General features: G+C 41.7%; 1 protein-coding gene across 1 annotated transcript; it reads left to right on the forward strand.

Moving 5' to 3' along the window:
• Window positions 1-839: 839 nt before the first annotated feature.
• On the forward strand, window positions 840-19,807 carry HOATZ (HOATZ cilia and flagella associated protein). Its single transcript, XM_065416914.1, has 6 exons — window positions 840-1,011; window positions 2,874-2,912; window positions 3,830-3,900; window positions 11,966-12,025; window positions 13,919-13,971; window positions 19,750-19,807. The coding sequence occupies exons 1-6, from the start codon at window positions 840-842 to the stop codon at window positions 19,805-19,807; spliced, it is 453 nt and encodes a 150-aa protein (XP_065272986.1).
• Window positions 19,808-22,758: the final 2,951 nt, after the last annotated feature.

The following is a 22,758-nucleotide window of genomic DNA, read 5'->3' on the forward strand; positions in this document are numbered from 1 at the left end:
ACAGGGTTCTGGGTCAAGTACTGCACTGGGGGAGGTGGGCAAATCTGTGCTGCTTTTTGCTGGTGCTGGATTAATGCACAGATGCACTAGGCCTAGCCCATAAAAATCAATTATTTAAAAACTAGATGAAAACCAGGCCCCAATTCAGCAGTGGCCTGCCTATAGGGTACCCACGTGCAGCAGGGACAGGTGGGTGCGAAATGCTGCCTGGCTACCTTGGAAGCCTTTTGCTCTCATGGTGCGTCGGTGCAAATGAGAACACGAGGTGCAGGGTAACACGGGCCCCATGTTTTTAGATTAGGAATGTCTCTTACATCACCACTTTAATGTAAACTAATGTAGGAAACTGCGCTGCCCGAATTCCTGCCCCTCAGCCGCCTGGACCCGAACATTCAGGGCTGCGGGCCTAGCCTGGCTCACCCAGCTTTCCCGAGTTAGTCCTAAGCCTTGCACGTGTTCTGGTCCAAGAGGTGAATGGGGCTGAATTGCTTGGCAATAGCCACCACAATAAAATTAAATTTAACGTCTTGCCAGGGCAGGGGTCATTCCAAAGCCCCCAGGGGCATTTAATTTCCAAAAGGGGAGGTGCAGGAGCAGGCGGGGGCTAGTTACCTGGCAACGAGAAGGATCAGTGCACACGCTGCCTGGAAACTCGTTAAACGGTCCATGGATGTTTGCCTTGGGCTGGGCAAGTAACTGTGGGGTGGGGGCAGCGACCCAGCCTGCTTCATCCCCGCACGGCCGGGCTGTAAGCGGAGTTCCCCGGGGGGGCTGGGCCGAGCGCGCAAACGCCGACCCCACCCCCTCGGGCCAGGCCGCGGCGGCGGCTCTCGGGATCCATGGAGACGGCGCGGGGCTCTGCGGCCTCCCTCACGCCGGCCGGACTGTTGGTCTTCGCCGGCTCCGCCGAGCGCGATGTGGCTTTTGCCAAAGCCTTCTGGAACTCGGTGACCCTGCAGCCCCCGTTGGAGTCCCGCCTGGGCCCCGCGGGGCCGCGGCCTCGAGAGACCCGTGAGAGACCCCCCCCGCCTTCCCCCTTCTCCCCCCAGACCTGGGGGGGAGACACCCCCCACCGCACTCCCCCTTCTCCCCCTAGCACTGGGAGGGAGACACCCCCCCGCACCCCCCCTTCTTCTCCCAGCACTGGGGGGGAGACACACACACCCCGCACCCCCCCTTCTCCTCCTAGCGCTGGGGGTGGAGACACCCCCCCCTTCTCCCCCTAGCACTGTGGGGGAGACACCCCCACCGCACTCCCCCTTCTCCTCCCAACACTGGGGGTGGAGACACCCCCCCCTGCACTCCCCCTTCTCCTCCCAGCACTGGGGGGGGGGGAGACACCCCCCACCGCACTCCCCCTTCTCCCCCTAGCACTGGGGGGGGGAGACATCCCCCTCGCACTTCCCCCTTCTCCTCCCAGCACTGGGGGGGAGACACCCCCACAGCACTCCACCCTTCTCCTCCCAGCACTGGCGGGGGAGACATCCCCCCGTATTCCCCCCTTCTCCTCCCAGCGCTGGGGGGGGGAGAGACATCCCCCCCGCATTCCCCCTTTCTCCCTCCAGCACTGGGGGGGAGACACCACTCCCCCGCATTCCTCCTTTCTCCCTCCAGCACTGGGGGGAAGACACCACTCCCCCGCATTCCTCCTTTCTCCCTCCAGCACTGGGGGGAAGACACCACTCCCCTGCATTCCCCTCTTCTCCCCCCAGAATTGGTGTGTGTGTGAGTGATCCTCATGTCTCCCTCCCGCACTGGGGGGGGGGAGACATCCCCCTCACACTTCCCCCTTCTTCTCCCAGCACTCGGGGGGAGACACCCCCACAGCACTCCACCCTTCTCCTCCCAGCACTGGCGGGGGAGACATCCCCCCGTATTCCCCCCTTCTCCTCCCAGCGCTGGGGGGGGGAGAGACATCCCCCCCGCATTCCCCCTTTCTCCCTCCAGCACTGGGGGGGAGACACCACTCCCCCGCATTCCTCCTTTCTCCCTCCAGCACTGGGGGGAAGACACCACTCCCCCGCATTCCTCCTTTCTCCCTCCAGCACTGGGGGGAAGACACCACTCCCCTGCATTCCCCTCTTCTCCCCCCAGAATTGGTGTGTGTGTGAGTGATCCTCATGTCTTTCCCCTTGCCCCCTATCATGTAGGGGTGACCCCCATTCCTCCCCAGTAGTGGGGGGTGACTCCAGGTTATGACTGTTTATTTCCTGTCTCCCCAGGGCTGCCTTGAGAGCCCCCAGCCTCTGCTCCAAAAGCCAGCTGTAATTTAGTTATGCCCTCCCACCCCCCACGTGACCTACCTTTATCAGTGGGATGACCCTATTAAAAAACCCTCCTTTGCAGGTGTACCCCAAGAACCCAAATCCCCTCTCTCAGCCTGCATGTATGGGGTGTGTGAGATACGCTTTTGCTTCACAGTCACTGGAGAATCGAGGTGCTGGGCTCAGCCAAGGTTTAAACTAGTGTTTAATTGTATACAGATGAGCAGCCCCATTCAAGTCAATACTTGCACGATTAAGGTTAAGCATGGGTGTAGGGGTTGGCAGGATCGGGACCCTGCTTCTGTTACTGGAGAAGTTTGAAACACTAAGTCATGTTTTGGGGTGTTTTTGAAAAGTTGCTTATGGACAGGTGGAAACTCCAGTGTGGACATTTGTGTTTTGGTTTAAGATGGGTGTATTTTGGTTTAGATAAACATGTTCCTGATTGCCTTGAGCTAAACTGAACTGAAATCAGTGTCTGCATGGCCTTTTCCACTGCTTTAACTAAACTTGTTTAACATCACCCCGTACTTAAACCTTGTCATGCTGTGTGTCAACAAGGCTAAAGTGATATTTTATTTCTTCTTTATGTGGTTTTTGGTTTTTTAGAGAGAAATATTGCTTTCCAGATTCCACCAGGCAATAACAGTGAGTATAAAATAACAAGTGCTCTCGTGTTGCTAAACCCTTGACACCTTGGGGGGTGGGGTTGTGTGTGTGTGTGGCTTTTGGGGTTTTTGTGGGGGTGGGAATTTAGCCAGGAAGTGTCTTTATAAGGGCTGAGTCACAGGACACTGCCCTCTCCCACAATTAATGGCAAGAGTAAGATGGTCCTGTGGTTAGAGTGCTATCCTAGGACTTCAGAGACCTGGGTTCAGTTTCCTACTTTGCCACAGACATCTTGTGTGACCTTGGGCAAGTCCCTTTATCTCACTGTGCCTTAGTTTCCCATCTGTAACCTGGGGATAATAACACTGCCCTACCTCCAAGGGTGTTGTGAGGATACTATGTTAAGGACCATGAGGTACTCAGGTAATGGGGGTCAGATATCTATCCCAGAAGTCTTACAAAGAGCCTGGTAGTCAGACATTATAGCCTGGTCCTGTGAACACTTTCACAATTTTATGAGTAATTGTGGGGAAAGCAATGGGGCTACTTGTGTGCTTAGAGGTAAGCCTATGCTTGTTTCAGGATGGTGGCCATAAGCCCCATTTCAACTGGGTAGTTGAGTACTCCCATTGATTTCAGGTTAGGCACATGCTTAAGTAGCTGTCTGAATAGGGGCCTGCTCCATTTCAGTTTCCAAAATGTGAAACCAAAGGAAACTTAACCAGGCCTGTGAATTAGTTCACAGTTCTGCAATGATGCCTGTCATTTCTATTGTTACTGGTCATACTGCATTTCCATAATGATGCTGTAACCATGACGGAGAACAAGTCAAGTCTCAGATTTCCGTATCATGTGCTATTTGTATAGGTCTTAGTGCTAGCTATTTTGAATCATTATTCAAAAGCTTGTCTAGCACTAATTTTCTATGTAGCCTTTGACTCGTTTATTTTATTTAGAGAGTGAACAGATAATCTTGGAGGCTCACAAAGCTCAGAAAGCTGAAGAAAAAGAAAAATATCTTCAGAAGGTAAGATCTACTGAATAAAAGATTCTGGGGTGTGCCTATTACAAATTTTTAAAAAATTATATGTGTGTGTGTGTGTGTGTGTGTGTGTATATATATATATATATATATATATATATATATATACACACACGTGTTGAAATACATGATTGTTCATAATACATAATGTGCAAGCAGAATAAAGTCTAGGCTGGTTATTTATTTTTATATATCTACACACACACACTCACTGCTTTAATAGGGCCAATTTACAAATCTGAAAACAATTATGAGCCAAATAAGCTGAGAGCCTCTGAGTACCTTTCCCCAACCTGAAGAAGAGCTCTGTGTAGCTCAAAAGCTTGTCTCTTTAGTCAACAGAAGCTGCCAAGCTGGTCCTCACCCACCTTGTCTCTCTAATCTGAGTATAAGATGAGAAAATGGGTGGCTACAGTCAAACAGATGGGAGAGTTCAAGGAAACCATGAGACAATATTGGTCAGTGTCATAGGCAGTGGTCTTAAAGTAGAGCAAGTGCAGAGGTGTTTGCATGTTCAGAGCCTTAAGGCATGTCTACGCTGTCCTGCAGTTCACACTGGGTGTGTGTAAATAGCAATGCACACCAGTGTGCTGTGCTGCAACTCCCTCATGTGGATGCTGCAGGTGTGAATATAAAAGTCCCAAGTTCGCACTAATGGCAGGACTATGTTAGTGCAAACTCAGGACCTTTAAGTCTGTGCCTTCAGCATCCACACGAGGGAGTTACAGCACAGTGCTTTGGTGTGCACTGCTGTTTGCTCCCCCTAAGTCTGACCTGCAGTACAGTGTAGCCTTGCCCTTAGTGTCTTGTATCTACAAGAAGACTCTTGTTGGAGAAACAGCTTTAAGCAACTTGGGTAATAAACTGCAGTGGAATGTTCTGATGATTTCCCAAAATGGTTGTTCTTCAGTTAGTTCCGATAGGCTAAGTAAGGCACGCTCATCACTAGGGCCAGTGGGGGTCTGTGTTAAATCCCCAGGCAGTGGTCGTAGCACTCCAGTTACTAGCTAGCATCACATCAGCCTACAGTTAACTTCTAGACCAGAGGGAAAACACAAAGACACTTTTAGTGACAATGTAGGACTTATCACCTCTGCTCTGATAAAAGCTTGAGGTGAAAGATAGGTGAAGCAATTGTGTTCATCCCAACCAAACTAATTTCATGTGTGCATGAGGATGGAGTACTGCGGAAAAGGATTGGTGGGGGGGGTCATAGTGGATCACAAGCTAAATGAGTCAACAGTGTAAAACTGAAGAAGAGGAAGAGGAGGAAGAAGAAGCAGCAGCAGCAGTGGCGCAAACCTAGTTCTTGGATATATTAGCAGGAGTGTTGTAAGCAAGACACTAGAAGTAACTCTTCTGCTCTACTCTGCGCTGATTAGGCCTCAACTAGAGTATTGTGTCCAGTTCTGGGTGCCACATTTCAGGAAAGATGTGGGCCAACTGGAGAAAGTCCAGAGAAGAGCAACAAAAAATGATTAAAGGTCTAGAAAACATGAGCTATGAGAGAAGATTAAAAAAATTGGGTTTGTTTAGTCTGGAGAAGAGAAGACTGAGGGGGTACGTGATAACAGTTTTCAAGTACAGAAAGGGTTGTTAGAAGGAGGAGGGAGGAAAAAATTGTTCTCATTAACCTCTAAGGATAGGACAAGAGGCAATGGGCTTAAATTGCATCAAGGGTGGTTTAGGTTGACATTAGGAAAAACTTCCTGTCAGGTTAGTTAAGCATTGGAATAAGTTGCCTAAGGAGGTTATGGAATCTGTCATTGGAGATTTTTAAGAGCAAGTTGGACAGACACATGTCAGGAATAGTCTAGATAATGGTCCTGCATTGAGTGCAGGGGACTGGACTAGAAGACCTCTCAAGGTCCCTTCCAGTCCTATGATTTTATGAAAGAAACCCCATGGCATCCTGAAGAGCAATTTCTCTTCCTGTATATGTTGGGACATAGTGTTGCACAGTTACATTAGATAGATATGGTTTGAGGTCCATTTGGAGCCATAAAACAAATCTGCTTTTTAGTATTGCCTCTTTTGAAGGCTTTTTATCAGGTTATCCCTTTAACGAAGGAATTGGGATAATGAAATTGCATTTTAAATCTGGAGGACAGCTAGTACTTTTATTAAAAACATAAAATTGAAAATAATGAAGGAACTCTAAACAGCAGAAAGTGTGAGTTGCTGTTTATCTGATTGAAAAAGGAGCTAATTATCTTGCTACAGCAAAACCATAATTTCAATAAGGACTTACTGAGTTTTTTGTAATATTAACATCAAACATTTAAATCCTTGTGGCTGACGTTGACTTAAGAAAAAAGCATAAATTGCAAAGTTGGAGTGCATTTATAAATTTATTAATATAATTTATGAAAACTGTTATAAGTTTGCTTTAACATTCTGCTTGTATTTTTTTTAAGAAAATTTTGTTCATTTGACCAAAGTTACTCACATATTTGTTTGCAGGGTTGGGGCCATTAATCACTCCCTCAGAACTGCAAGAATAAATATGAAAGACTGTAATGGTTTCTCATGCAATGTGCATCTACAGACTGCATTCACTATTGAAATTTTTGAACCAAAACTTTTATTGGCCCCCCAAAAAAAAAAAGTGCAGATTCAGGTTATCTGAAACATTTTTGCGAATTTGTGTTGAATTTGCCAGATGGCTTGTTTGTTTTTCAGCTTTAAAAAAAAAAAAAATTAGAAAAAAGTCACATCTGTCTTGATTTTGTTCTATTCTTCCAAACAACTTCTTGTTTTGAAATTTCCTTCCATTTAATTTTAAAAATGGAAAACTTAAAAATAAGGTCAAAATCTAAACCAAATGTTTCATTCAATCCAAAACCAAGGTTTTTGACTCTTAAGTTTGCTAACAATTTCAGAAATATTCATTTTTGGATGGATCTGATTTTCCCCTCCCCCCCCCCCCCCCCCCCCCACACACACACACACACACACTTTGGAATTGCCAGGAAACATTTGCACAGCTCAAACCTCTTTGTTGGATGAATTTTGACTCTCAGACCATAATGGCTCCTTTGATTGTATTGTCCCTAATCAGGTAGGAGGTTTTGAGACATGCTGTGTGCTGTTCATGTGTGGACGTACATGTGTATGGTTAAAACTCCTTAATAAAGGAAAGAAGCTAATGTGCATTTCAATTTTTTATGTCGTATTCTGGACTAATCTCATGACAAACAAAGTCTATTTGGTGGTTGTTTTAAATGACAAAAGTAACGTTTTGAAGAATTGGATATAAGTTTTGTAGCTTTTTTTTTTTTTAATTTAAAAAAACACTTAATCCATGAGACTGTTCAATAATAGAATTTATTGTTGTTTAAAAGATCATACATTTTAGAAAAAAGCTTGTTTGGCTGATTGTGAGCTCCTTGGAGCATGGACTGTTTTTTTTATTGTGTGTTTGTACAGCACCCAGCACAATGGGGCCCTGTTTGCATTCAGGCCCTTTAGGTCCTAAATGGAATACAAATAATTATGATGCTTAAAATTTTCAGTTTTTTTTAATCAGTTCAAATAACCTTTTCTGAATTTAGGAAGACCCTAGGATTTACACAATTCAGTCTTGTTAGCTCACCTACTGTACTTGAAAAGTATCCAGACACCTGTCACGCTTCTCTCTGTCTCTCACACATACACAGTTAGCATATTTCTAGATACTGAAGTATTCAATAGAAGTAAACTTTTGTTTGCATTTACCAACAATACAGATGGTAAATTACTACTGCATATGTTCACTATGGATCCAATTAATCAGAATCTAGCTCAAAAGCAAATAACATTCAATATTATGATAAGGTTGCTAGCCTTACTCTGTAATTACAGTATATTTTCCTTATTTTAGTAAAATGTTTGGGGTGGGTTTTTTGGAAAAGCTTATATGTTAGGTCTGGGAAGCAGGCCAGATTTAAGCAATCAGCAGTAGGTGTGTAAAGGTGCTGAGGTCTGCAGCTCTTTCTTGCAACTCAGCAATCCTCCTCTTTCCAGTTAATAACTCTGTAATGCATTTAATCTATTAGCATGCGTTAGGCTTACCTTTTGGAAACTGGATTAACAGGGCAGTAGTCCTTTTCAGTGAATATTCAGTTGATTTTCTAAAAATTCTGCAACTAGATTAAATCAAGGTTGTGCAGCTTTGCACATCCTACAGTTGTAGGTGCAGTTGAGAAATGTTAATGAGCAAATTATACAACTGCAAGACGGAGTACAAGCCTCCAGTAAATCCAGGGATATGATAGTTAATGCATTGAACAGAATAAGACTACCATTTAAATTATTAGACAGAGGTAAAATTTTCTTTTAAATCCACCTGGTAGCTCTTGAGTTGGATGTAATGTTCTTTCTGTGTGGGGAGGCGTCCCATTGGAAGAATAAAATATGGAAGGTGAGATCTGCTATGCAGATCTGAGAAGATACATTATACCTTACTTAGGAAAAATTAAGAATTTTCAAAAAAGCATCAAGTCAAGATATAACTATTACACTGTAATTTCACAAACTCACAGTGAAATGCATTCATTGAGAAAGGTTGTTTTAATTAGCCAGTTAATTTTAATGAAACTGGAGTAATGTGTACAGAAACATAGCTGGTATCTTTTTTTTTTTTTTTTCCAAAATACATTCCTTGCACTGGACTAGTATGTAATTCATTTATTCCTACAGTGTTTGTAGATTATTACCCAATTACCTAAGAAATTACAAGCACTGCAGGTCCAAGGGAGTCAATCTAAGTGTGTCTAACATCAGGCAACCTAGCCTGTCTGAATATATTCAGACATATTGATATGCAATGCTTTTTAGTCTGGTCACTTCCTCTCCTTCAATATTGGTCTCAGACTGCTGTCTTCCACCTCATCTCTGAGTTAGTGCTGAAAGTCTGCACATTACCATTGCATACTTTGATAGTGCTGTAGATCACATCAGTAATTTATTCACCTAGAGTACAGAGCAGCATGGCTAGTTAACACATTGAAGGTCACTTGAGGGACTGGAAGAGACTTTCACAAGGTGGAGTTAATGAAGTGTCGGGATGCTGCCCTCCTTCCAGGTGGCATTATTGATTGGTTTGGTAGTCAAACCTAGGCCTGGTTGTGACAAGGTACAGAGGCCCAGCACATAATGGGATTACAAGGAGAGCCAAGGTTCCCTAGTTATCACGTGGATCATCTGGGTTACTAAAGCAAAGGAGAAGCTGCAGCAACCTGGGGGAAAGGGTTTGCCCTTTCCCCAGTTTTCTGTAAAGGCTGGGGCAGCCACCACTCACCTTCTTTTCTTTTATCTCTCTCTCTCCCTCCCCCCCCCCCCCCCCATCTTCCATGTGATAGCTCAGAACTGAGCTCTCTGTGTAACCTGTACACACTGGGCCGTTGTGCCTTGTCCCAGCATGTTCAGGTTTGACTGCCAGACTTCAACAGAGTTGGCTTACTCTTGTTTTTAATATTCTGTGTGTTCATAAAGCCACCCCTGGAGAAAGCGAATTGAACTCAACTAGCAGCTGGGGTTTTCTTTCACCTTCCCTGGCTGATGTATATCAATACAATCCCTTTTTTGTATACTGAGGTATAGATTTGTCCCTCTTTTTTACAGCCTCACATATTTTGCTTTCCTTTCTAGTAAAGGAAAATAAATAGTAAAATGTAAGTTCAGACTCCAGAATAATGTCTAGGTGTTATATTGGGGGCATCCATACCCCAAAATGGACTAGTTCTAGTCTTGGATCTCTTCCTACCTGCTGTATTTTTAAAAAGAACTGTTGTATAAATCAATGGTAACATTTTGGGCTAGGTTTAAAGTTGGTTAAAATTTGAAGTGGTTTGTTGAACAAGTGACTCTTTTTAAGGGCTGAAAATTACATAAGCAGAAAGCTCAAATTCTGCAGAGGAAATTGTGGTCAGACAAAAGAATCCGAGCTGGCTTCAGGAGTTTTCTTTCGGTAGCTGGGTATTAATATACTGGCAGAGGCTATTGCTCTGTTTTTCATTGCAGTTACCCCTGGCTTTTACTTGGGTGTTGCTCCCTAACCCCTACTGGCCACAGAAAACAACCCTTTTGCCCAAGTTTAGAGGTGCTTTTAAACCCAAGCTAGTTGGCCCGAGTGGGGCTGTGGGTTAAAACCCAGATGCTACTCTCACTTGGGCTGGTAACCCACCGACTTGGCAGTGGGAACGCAGATTAAAGCATTCTTGTGCTGATAGTCCTTCAGTGCTTTCCCACAATTTCCCCCGTGTGCCCAGAAGGACAGACAAGTTCTACCACACCTAACTGGGAAAAATCCGAGTGGCTCGGCTCACTGCAGCAAAAGAGCCATAGATACGCCCCCCCAGAAGTCATAGTGATAGGCACAGGGGAGCACAGCACCAGTAACTTGGGTAGGGCTTTGCAGTGTGGCTGCTCATGCCTGGGCTAGGCTAACTAAGGGTGATCGGCCCCTGGGTTACCTTTGCAGTGAAGATGTACCCTAAATGATTCTTTAAGGAATGTTGAGCATCCTCTTCCCTCTCTTGGCAGGAATCCCTTGTCTCCTTTTACTTCCCTGTGATAGGTGCTAACATATTCTTGTGTTTAAACCCTAAATCAATATTGAGCATCTTGGTTTTGCTGGTTAAACATTTCCAGTGCTGCTTATTCCTCTTTCTCCTTACCCTGCTCCAATAGCTAGATCTTCTACTTCGTTTTTTTTCCTGAAAAATCCCTTGCTCTGTCTCGCATTAGCTGCTTGGGTAACAGAGATTTCTGATTCATTGTGCTTTTACTAGTGATTAGACACAGTACAGGAAATGTTGGTCTGTTTAATATTCAGATACTTACAATTCCCTGTGAGTCTCAGCTCTGGTATTGAAAGAAACGGGGAATGACGTGGGCACTGAATAAAGAGGTTTTCAAATCAGATTTTACTTCCTTAGTTTTGTACACGTTAGGTTTTAACCCAAAAGGAGATATGAAGTGAGAACTCTTCGGTGTTAGTCACATTCTGTAATTTGTTCTTCTCTGGCATTGGTGGTGGAGATTTCCCAGAATACTTATTGGAATGTCTGTTTCATAACAAATTGCTAGGAATGTTTCAGCAGTGTTTAAGATGCCTTTTACCCAGCTTAAACAATTCCTACTCTTCTCTCTCTTTCCCCCCCCTCCCCCCACCACCTCTGTAGTTTGAAGGTCTGTTCTTCATTTCCAGCAAGCAAAAGTCCAATAGCATTTGATTACTGCATGTTAGAAGTATTTTGATTTATGTGGGTGCCTGGAAACCCAAGTATTAAACTGGTCTGAGTAGAAATTGTTGCACTGTTCATCATGAAATCGTTCTACTTCTGCAGCTGGTATTTTAGAGAAAGAATGGTTTTAACAAGTTCTGGGACATGAACTTATCTTTTTACAGTTCTGAAGAACCAAGACTGTTAATGAAAAATAAGCAAAAAATATTGCATGTTTCACTATTCTGGATGAAATCATGGGCCCATGGAAGTCACTGGGAGACTTACCTTGACATCAGTGGAGCCAGGATTTCACCCTTTGACTTTTTAAAACACTTCCATGGAGTGGGAGAGAATTGCTTGCACCAAAGAAGTATTGTGACAATAAAAGATGTCTTCTGCCTTGGATGTGATCTTTTCACATCTTTCAAGCTAAACAAGTTTGATATGGGTTATTTTGGATGGGAGACCGAAATAATCCTTATTTTGCTGTCTTGAAGAGACACGGGGAGTATTGTTTGCTAACTTTTGTTTGTAAATGTGTTTACTTCACCACTTGGAGTGGTTCATCCTGGATCAAGACACAGATGGCCTTCTTCAGATATCCCTACATCATTCTAGGAACAGAAAACTCAGTATTTTAAGATCAGACTTTCTGGATCATGGAAAAATACTGTGAAATAACTGCTTAATTGACAAAGTATCTCCTAATGTACTTGTTACATATTTATTCTAGCTTTCTGCTCCATTAAGAAATCAAATGTTTATTGTGAAGCTGTAAGATGTAGATGGGTATAAATTAATTTCTCTGGACTTAAAATGGTAAATGTGTTTTCTCTCAGGCCAAGAGGAGGGATGAAATACTTGCTTTACTGTGGAAACAAAGAGAAGAGAGGATCACAGTAAGGCTGCTTATTTTTCATATTCATCTTTAACATGTCTATCTCAAGAGCAGTCCTTCTTTGGAACTTCTTACAATACAACATGTACCAGGAAACAACATACTCTGGTGAGGGGATACTGATATAATTAGAGGTTATCTAGTCTGAGAATAGTCTTGGAAAACAGATGCACTTCAGTACGAATGTTAACGAACTTTGGGGAAAGGAAGTAAAATATGTCCACTTCCCCTTATAATCCAAAAGACAGTGAGGAAAAGGAAATTGGTACAGCTTATATAAGTGGTCAAGGGGTTAATTGGCCAGATCTTGGGGCTGGGGTTAATTTTTGTAAGACTATATTTTTTCTGCCCAGGTTCCTGTTTTTTTGAGGCATCATGGTAGAAGAGGGTCTTCAGGACGGATTTAAATGTGCCTTTGCTCAGGAGGGATGTTTTGTGCATTAGGGACAGTAGGGAAGAAGGTATGGAGATGCTTGTGAGAGAAGCAGACAGTGTTGAGGCTCGCATTGCTCACAGGGAGGTGATAGGAAAAGAGACAAGGATGGATAAGTGCTAGGCCTAAGAGGCCTGGAAAAGATCTTGGATTTGGGAGGCAGAATCCAGGGGAGGGATTTATGAAGGGGGTGATATTGTCAGGTCAATGGGCAAGGAAGATGATCTTGGCAGCTGCATTTTGTTATAGCTGTTTGGCTACTAACTCTAGAACTGAAATTAAATGTAAAACAAAGATAAAATACAGTGTTCAACTTAAACAAGGATGAGTAACAGAAGCAACACTTCAGTCCGTTTTAATACAACCACATTTCACAGAAGTAGTTACATTTCTCAATTAATTTAGCTAGATGAATCTTTACAGACTGTCAGTCTTATTTTTAATTAACTTTATTTTTCATCATCTGTTGGCTTTCCCACTATAACACCCTATTACCAGAGATTTATACGAGAACCATAAAACTGACTATAGTTTTGGCATATGTTATCATGCTAGGATCCTTTTTATAAACTAATTTTTTGAGGGTGGGAAATCCCTTTAGCTTTTTTCTTATAAGTAGCATAAACTAGATTTATTGATTTGGAATGCTTTTGTGTGGATTAGCCAGATAGTTAGGAGAAACAGAAGGAACTGGAACAAGAGGGTTTTCTGTATGACTAAACAATTCTCTTCCTACAGAGGCGATTGACGAGGTGCCAAGTAGAGATGTATGAGTTCAGAGGCCGTATAAGACCAAAACTACTTCTGCTGAAGAGCCATGCATCCTGATTGTTAAATACAGTGACATTCTAGCAGAGAAGAGCAAAACTGCAGATTTTAGGCATTTACATTACCTTATGTACCTTATGTCATGATTTAATGTAATGAAACAGTGACTTGGAAAGCAAGATATCCTAAAAGACTTTAATAGATGAAATCTCCATCTTAGGAGTAAAATGGTCTTAAGAGCCAAAAGGGTCCTTTTTCTTCTCTCATTTATTTCAGGATTGTAAAGTGGTTCAAAGTAAGTACTTCCTTTTCACAAAGTTCATTAAAATCCAGGATAATGCATATCTGTTTTACAAGACAGTTTCCAAATTCAGTCCGTTAAAACTAAGCTTGGTACAAGGGACTGATCAAAATGATATTTCATACATATAAGAGCTGAATTGCTACAAGTATGTATCAGAAGGTGACTATTAATGAGGATCTCTTCATCTACTGCTTTTTGCTTTGTTTTATATGAATAAATTATATATGCTAGAATACTCAGACTAGCTATGGCAGTAATTTACAAAAGCATCTGATCTGCCTGTTGATATTGTATTTCTGTGATTGCTGATTCTGAAAGGCTGCATTATACAATCTAAATTTAGAATGAATGAAAACAAATTCTAAATAATATCTTTCTTTATTTCTTAGAAAGAACAGATTTCTTGTCTGCATAAACCAAAGACCAAAACACATCAAGTAAGGTAATGTAAATGCTTATTATAAAGTTATCACTCTGTCCCAGCAATATTGCCTGATTAAAGTCTGTTCCCATTATAAAGCCCTATTTTTGTGGGTTGATCCTCTGCCACAGAAATGTTCTCTGGGCCATAATGTTTTCCAATCATTTTTACTGTTTTAAAAAAAAGATAATCAGATTTGCCTTACACATGTACCCAGAATCAGAGGCTAGTGAAGAGAAAAGCCCTTTTACATTGACCAAATCAGTCCTCTTTCAGCTAGTTCATAATTGCTAGTGCCTTCTTCAGCCTTGTTTTAAATACCTATATAAAGACAGGACACGTCATTTAGCACAACTGGCTCAAAAAACTTTTTACTACTTATGCTCCAGCAATTTAGTAATAGAGGTGAGGAGGAGATGGAAGCTGAATTCTGAAACTAGAGCAATGGTGTGGAATTTCAAGAAAAATGTTAATATTTTGCTCCAGGTACAAAAAAGTTGGTGAAATCCAAGAAAAAACATGATTTTCAAGAAAATGTTTAGATTTCTTTACCAGGCAGTGAGGGAGATCAGAGAGCATGGGCAGTAGGATGTGGGTCTTGGGGGTAGGATGGATGGTTTGAGAATATATATGCTCCTTCTTGTCCAAATAAAATGGGGCAGCCATAAAACAAAACACTCTGGCAGATTTTAAAATTTGCTTGTTTCAGGCCCTCCCGATAGATCAACAATGTAGTGGATCACACAGTTTCATGTGGTGGTTGATGAAGATACAATTATTTCCAAATCTAACTCTTAAGGCCCTGATTCTGCAGACACTTACACGTTGACTTAAATGCAACTATTTTTTGAAGCCTGATCTACACCTAAAACTTAGGTTGACTTGTAAAGCTCACTCGGAGCTTTGGAAAATGTTATACCCTGAGCACTGTACTTAGATAGATGCGGCTAGTTCAATGGAAGGATTCTTCTGTTGAGCTAGCTACCACCTCTGTGAGAGGTGGGTTTCCTACATCAATGGAAAAACCCCTTTCATCGACGTAGGAGGCATCTATGCTACGGTGGCATAGCTGCAGTGCCTCAGCTGTGCTGCTGTAGCAACTGTAGTGTAGACATACCCTGAGTAATGCATCCGAAGAAGTGGGCTGTAGCCCACGAAAGCTTATGCTCTAATAAATTTGTTAGTCTCTAAGGTGCCACAAGTACTCCTGTTCTTTTTGCGGATACAGACTAACATGGCTGTTACTCTGATACCCTGAGTAAAGTTACTCATGTGCCCAAATGTTTGTGGGACTGGAAATAAAGGGCTAGATCCTACAAATGGATCTTCCTGGGGGCATCCCTGCATCATTGCAGAGCCACATTGAAGCCTTGAAGGCTGTGTGCCCATGCAGATAGTTCAAGATCTAGCCTTAAAACTGGAGAATTTTAAGAATATTTGAAGACTTTTGCAAAGGTGAGGGGTAAAATGCCCTAAAGAGAATTTCTGCTGCGGATAGAATACTGGATTAATGAACTGATCCAATAGTGTGGTTCCTAAACTTGGTGAAAGTTGTGACCAACATCATGACAGAGATTGCTGAGGATCTGATTTTCATTCTGCTGAACAGCTTTCTCTCTGGCCCTTGAATGGAATCTCCCGAGTGATGTCAGTACTCTTCTTTCCCATTGTGAGTGAGCATCTGTATAAACAAACGGGAGCCAGCAAATATCAGATAGGGAGTGGGAGATTTAATCTACTATGTGAGCAGAAGCTTAAGTTTAAGGTCACATTACTGTTACTTTCAGAAACCAACAACTGAAAAAGGTTAGAAAACTCCCACAATGGATCTTTGTCAGCAGGTTTTGGTTAGAGGGGACTATCAGACAGGAACAGGAAAACATAAAAATCTGTCTTTGTAACAGGAAATCTCATTTAATTAGATAAAAAAGCAGTTTAAACCTGACCTTGTATACAAAAGATGCTGCTAAATTAAAGATGAAATATCAGGTCCTTTTACACCATTGTGCGGTTGTTTCTTTTTTGTCCGTCCATTAATATGTTTTCACTGTATATAGAGAAATAATAATAATCCCTATCCACAAATCCCTATCCACTCCACAGGGCCAACATATACAATCTTAAATGCAGTTTTTTTCTCTGATACATGTCCACAGCTAGCTCAGCTCTACCCTTGAGTGTGTGAACAGTAAAAGCATTGCTTCTTGTAGTACAACACACGCTGCACCCATGAATCCCTTTCTACAAGGGAATTTCACAGCATCAGTAAATAAGGGCTCACTTACTGATGTAGATAAAACACTTTCACTAAAAGCCCAAAGGAATTCAATTGGGAGAATTCTGAGGTCACCGTGTGTGAACACTGGAAAGCTCTCAGCCTAAAGGTACAAAGTGCAGCGCTCTTAAACTGCAGATGGGAGTCTCTTGCCATTTCCTCCAGGCAGTCCTGTATCTATAGAGTGTATACTACTAAGAGGAACTGTGGGTATTTCACATTCTCACATGGCATATAATATTTGTGCTCTCTTTCTGTGGTTTGGGGGCATTCTCATTGATAGTCCCTGCCCTAAGGAGTTTACAATCTTCTTTGTTCAGTTTGCATAGCGCCTAGATGGGATCCTAGGCGCTATCACAGTACAAATGATAAATAATAGCAGTTGCCTATTCTCCTTTCCTGATGCCAGAAAATGTAATGTTACTCTGAAAAGCTGTAGAACGTTCTCACATCACCAGTTCCAAGATGCATTTTGATCCCTGTTTATTAGGCAGCACTCAAACAGTTAAAGAAAATAGCTGCATTTGCTACAATGTTGTCCTTTATTTCTAAAACCCATCTTAAAAATCTCATCTTTGGAAAAGCTGACCTGGTATCTCTCAATCCTTGATTCAGCAATTTCTCCCTTTTCATGAGTTTTAGATCGTTCAAATGAAAGCATTTTTCTCAGACAGCTGATTAGGGCCCACAGAGGAAACTGAAGTTTAATTCAGCTTATTACCATATAAAACCTTTCAAAAAAACATTTGCTTTAACTCTGCCTTCAAAGAGAACATTAAGCTACTGAGTGTATTTATTTAAGCAAACTCACCCATGCGTCTGACAAAGTGGGTATTCACCCACGAAAGCTTATGCTCCAGTACGTCTGTTAGTCTATAAGGTGCCACAGGACTCTTTGTCGCTTTTTACAGATCCAGACTAACACGGCTACCCCTCTGATACTTGTCACCCAGAGTGGAAGCTATAGAGTCATATCATAGTCTAGATGCATACCATGGTCTAGATAATACTTGTCCTGCCATGAGTACAGGGGACTGGACTAGATGACCTCTCGAGATCTCTTCCAGTCCTATGATTCTATGATTGATTCTTTATTTCATTAGAATAGTTGTAAATTTAAGTCTCCTAATGCTTGTCCCTGAGAAATGATCAATGATCATATCGATTTCACTAATATCTTTTACAACATTTATAGTCTTTATTGGCTGAGATGATTCCTGTTTTCAGTGATAGCTCAGATGGACAGTTGGGAAAATATCTCCTATTTCCAGGGAGCTATGCAATGTCTAAATCCTACTCATCTTCTTTGGGCAGAATTCACTCCTTTCCTGAATCTTTCTACCTTTAGTGATATCTTTAGTGAATCTCCTTTCTCCCGCTCTGTTTGACGCCATGCTGACCTCCTCAGCTCCCATGCTGGTCTGTCTGTATTTATATAGCCTTTCACCTTCCAAGTATTTAAAAATAGAAATCAGTCTCTCACTTCCTTCTAGCTTGTAGGGAAAATAGTTTGAATAGTTCTCCATGGGCTGCTTTTTTTTTTTTTTATATAGACTTGCTTAAATAAGAGCTTGTTGACACATAAGTTATACTGCTTAACTATACTGTTTTAACTATAGCAGTACAAGCCTCCTCGTGTGGATGTAGTTGTACCAATATAAAGGTGCTTAGAGCAGTATAGCTTATTCCCATACTGGAAGGGGACTAAGTTGTACCAATATAAGGCACCCCTCTCTTGGTATAACTGCATCCATTTAAGAGTGTACTGGTCTATAATTATTTCAGTTTAAAAAAAAAAAAAACACACTCACCCTTAACCAATATAGTTGTGCTGGTGCAAAATATGTGTGACAGGTCTTATTTCTTTAGCAATTTTGTGCATGTGTTTATCTGTAGAGCTTATCAAAGGAAAGCCAAGTCAAAGAGCAAATTCAATATAGTGTGGCCCATAGTTATTCTCTCTTGCATGAGATATTAAGGCTGGACTCTAGATAGCCTTAGTCCAGCTGTTGTGAAAGTTCTGCCTACTATGCTCATGAGCCTTCCCCATTCATCAGCTGTTTCACATCTACACCTCACTGGAATCATGATTGCAAAGGGAGAAGGGATTTCTCAGGTTCATTTGCATGGAGAGGTTTAAATATCAGAACAGTGAACTGGAATTGGAGTCTGCAGTCAGTTCTCATCATCTCTAGGTTGGTCACTGACCCCCTCTGTCTAGGCTTGCTTCTCTTCCTGTCTCACAGGCACCTCTTTCTGGACGCTCTCCCACTTGCTTAAACTAAATGTGGCAACACCTGAACTTCTCACATTTCCTGTGAACTCCTTTCTTCATCACTGCTGAGAACTCCACTGTCCTCCCTGTCACTCAGGCTCATAACCCTGGAGTTATATCTAGATTGTAAAATTTTCAGGGTAGAGACCCCGTGCTTTTAAAATCTCTGTAAAACACCATGTAAAGATGTGGTGCTCTAGGGACTTAATAATTATACAAAAGAAGTGCAAGAAAAAGATATTAAACCAACATGCGTTGGACACAAACTCCTGAACGCCTTTAACAGACTGCCATGTGCTTAGGCATTGCAAAACACATTGTACTGATGATCACTTATCTATGCTATTCTAAGAGCCTCTAATAGTGCTGCCATCCCAGTGCACAAGGGTCCGATAGAAATATGCTAACATTGTTTAAACAGAGAATTGTCTTGAGTTTTGATGGTATTAGTTACCCATAAAGTTTGTTTTCTGTATCAGCATGAAAAACAAAACAAACTTGGTGTTGTTTTCTACAGGATTTGAAAATGTAACTGCATACCCAGAGTCCAAGGGTTGGATCCTCAAAAGAGCCTAACTTATTTAGGAGCACATCTTCCATTGACTTTCAACAGACTTGTGCTTCGAAAGATGCATAGGCACTTCTGAAATTCCATCCTTAGTGTCCAAACAAATAGCTGTTTTTTCATTTGGTTCTGAAAGTTAAAATAACTGCCTGTAGGCCCCTGTCCTGCAAAGATTCATGTATATGCCTCACTTTATGCAGTGAATAGTCTTATTGGGACTATGCATTCTGGGTTAAGGGAAGCCTCTGTGTTTAGTCATTGCAGGACCAGGGTCATAGTAAGTAACAACTCTGTGTCTCCTCCCCTTCCCCCCCAAGTGACCCTGTGGTCTAGATCAGTGGTTCTCAACCTATTTACCATTGTGGGCCACATATGCAACTCTCTGTGTTATATGGGCTGCATCCACACAATGTATATACTACCTGTAGGGCCCTGAGGACGTCACATGGACCGCAGCTGTGTGCTGATTGAGAACCACTGGTCTAGAGCTTGGCAAAATATCTGAAGCTGAAAATATTTTGAATTAAACTGAACATTGGAAGTGTTTACTCTGCAAAATTGGATAAAGAGGCAAAATGTGTGGCGGTGCCCTCAAGCAGTCAGTATAAAACCTGAAACTAAAGTACAGGAACTGCATCACCCATTTATTTACTGCAGCTGACCTGGTTCTGTTATTTCCAACAGGGCAAAGATATCTGATTCTGACATTGAGGATCAAGAAACAGTAAAAGCCCTTGAATAGTTTGGTTAAGGTGACTGACTTGGAGATTAAAGTCTTTGTCTCTTCACTTCAGAATGATATCCTGCTAACAGGCCTATTCAGCTTTGGAATTTAAGCCACATGCATTCCTGCTTTCATTACATTTCTAGTTCTTCCTATTGAGGCACGGGATACTGTGCCCAAAGTTATGGATGCACTTGATGGAGCAGCTCTTCAATCCAGCTGTAAATTTCTTTGTACTTTGTTTGGTTAAAAGTCGAAGTAATAAATGTTTAATCCAAATAAATGGATTTTTAACGGCAAATTTTTTATTTACTTTGGAAATTAATTATGCTATGTCTGTTTATGGCATCATGGTTTTACAAATGCTAGTTCTGTTCTGATTTTTTTAACCAGCCTCATATTTTTCCTTTGTCTTGGCACTCTCCCACCAAACTAAATACAGTAAGTGATAATTGTGTATCTGATAAAACAGGGCGGCTGCATAGGGTAATTGTTTGTGAAATAAATTTTACTGGCCTTGCTATCATAGAGACTATACATCTCTCTCTAAGACTTATTATCTTTCCTAATACTAGGAAAATATAATCCTTACTGAGCTTTATTCCTAATGATTCAAAACTAGGTTCTAATTGAATTTAGTGCATAAATTCATTGAGATTGCAAACCCCTTCTATGACAGCAAAACATGTCTCTCTGAATTTTCTCCTGCTCTGCTGGAATGTTTCTTTTGGTAGCCAACACTGATGCGCAGCAAGACAAATTCACAAAGGGCTTGATTCCCTTCCTTGTTCTCTGTGTGCAAGAAATGAAAGTGCTAGTTACAGCAAGATCTTTTCGGAGATTGTCAGCATAAAAAAATGAGTGGAAATACTGCCCAAAAATGTCAGTGAAACATTTTGTAGGGTAGGAATTGGAGGCATCCCCAGTATCTACATTCCCTGTTCATCTAGAAGGGGATGTTTTTCACAGCCTCCTGTCACTTGCAAGGGAAGGCAGGTTCTATAACTTCCTCAGACTCTGTACTGTGAATTGGTCAGCATTGTTGTGCACACACACACTTTCTACTCTGGCTCAGATAATATGCATCTCACGCAACGCACCAGCTTTGTCCAGCCATCGGTCTTCATTGCTATTATCAAATCTGACCAACCTCTCTTGGCTTTTGAAATATTTATGCTACATTTTAATGTGGCCAGTGCTTGAATGGGAGAGCAGAAAAGGAAAAACCCTGTAGTTGCAGTTGGTGATCGTGGTGGAGTAGAAAGTACTTTCCCCCCTGAAACACTACTCCACGAGCCTCCTCCCGGAGCGATAGAGGTGCAAGAGGTGCCACCTTTTGGATGTGCCATTAAAAAGTAAGGCCCAGCAATGCCTGGTCAAGAAAGTTCCTATGGCACGTTTTGCAGAAGTCTGGGGTATTAGCCCTAAAATCTCAGTCAAATAACAAAATAAGGAAGAGGATGACACTCGGATACTACAGTAGTGGATATGGTATAAAACCTGAATCCCCTAGAATTGATGTGAACTGAAAATGATAGACACACCTATAACAAAAACCTGGCTAGAAAGAAATGAAAAGGACCTGACAGAGGCTAAGAGATTCTAGAGTGTGTTGGGTCATTTGGTTAGTGACTTATTGTGACATTCCTGGGGTGCTCAGGACTTCATTGTGTTTAACTGGGTGTCAGCTCCTTGACACCACCAGCCTATTACCTATCCAAACAATCTCCTGTGGGCTATGCCAGCCCTTTACTTTTCCCTCCAGGTTAACAGTAAGTGTACCTCAGTCTCCAAGCTACTTTGAAGCATTCCCCTGTCATATCCAGCTTCTTCTATACTGAACACTCAAAGAATTACCAGCTCAGCTGTTCCCAAATGGACAGTATACACACCAGGATTATATCTTTGTAGAACACACAATACTTAGATATATTTGTAGTGAAAACAAGAATAAGTTTATTAACAAAATAGAGATGCAAAGATTCAAGTGAATAGTGAGTAAGATTATTGGTGGAAAAATGGTTAAATATCAAACAAATCAATACAAATTTTCTAGAGACTAAACAAGCTAACCTGTCTAAAGCAGTCTTATCTTACACAAAGCCTTTTGCAGTGTTTCCAGCCAAGGCTGGTTATGATCCCATTTTTCATTAATGTAAATGTGCCATCTGTTTATTTCCTAGGTGCAGGATAACAGGGTGCTTTCCTTGTCCTCCCAGCTATAGTGCTGTAAACCTTTTGAAGTGCACCCCCGATAATGCTATTTTCCCTCTGTTGTTCTTCTCTTCCTGTTGAATCTCACAATCCTTCATCTGTGTTTTGTTCCTGCTGATGATTGTGAACTAGACAATACTCAGTGTACATTTCAACAGATAAATGGATAAATATCTCTGGGTGGATAGAAAACCAGTTTTCACCTCTGCTGATTAGCACCTTGGTACAAACTGTAAGAACATATTTCCAGTAATATATATATGTAAGTCCTTCCATAGTAGCAGTGCATACATTTTATGATGATATTCATAACCAGTGTGACACCAACTTTCCTTTGACACCTTGCATGACATTTTTTGGTATACCTGAATCAGGATTTTCTTGTAACCTCAGTATCAGTTGACACTGAGAGGTTTGGGGGTCACATTTATCCAAGGGATTTTAATTCTTCGGAGCTTTGCTAGCCAGATTCTAAATGCTATAACTCTTCTGAACTCTGATGGATTTGTAAACTGAATAGGTCTGGCAAATTTCATCAGCACTAAATTCACTTAAAATGCAAAGGAAAATAAAAGTTTGTTATATTAAATGATATGTTGTTTAAGCAGATGCCGGGTAAGGAGAAGGAGCACAGAGCTAACAATGTCACAAGGGCTGCATAATTAGTTAACAGGATTGTCTAACACGTTTTTAAAATACTGAAGACTCTAAAATCTGTTGCAAGACAAATATATGAGATGTTTAAATATTTGTAC

This window comes from Emys orbicularis, chromosome 15 (genome assembly GCF_028017835.1).
Source record: "Emys orbicularis isolate rEmyOrb1 chromosome 15, rEmyOrb1.hap1, whole genome shotgun sequence".
Lineage (NCBI taxonomy): Eukaryota > Metazoa > Chordata > Testudines > Emydidae > Emys > Emys orbicularis.

Bases quoted from the DNA above. Each gene is read 5' to 3' on its own strand.
- HOATZ (XM_065416914.1), top strand. From the start codon at position 840: ATGGAGACGGCGCGGGGCTCTGCGGCCTCCCTCACGCCGGCCGGACTG. The intron at 12,026-13,918 runs GTAAGGCTGCTT...TTTATTTCTTAG, and splicing joins AAAGAGAAGAGAGGATCACA to AAAGAACAGATTTCTTGTCT. The intron at 13,972-19,749 runs GTAATGTAAATG...TATTTCCAACAG, and splicing joins ACCAAAACACATCAAGTAAG to GGCAAAGATATCTGATTCTG.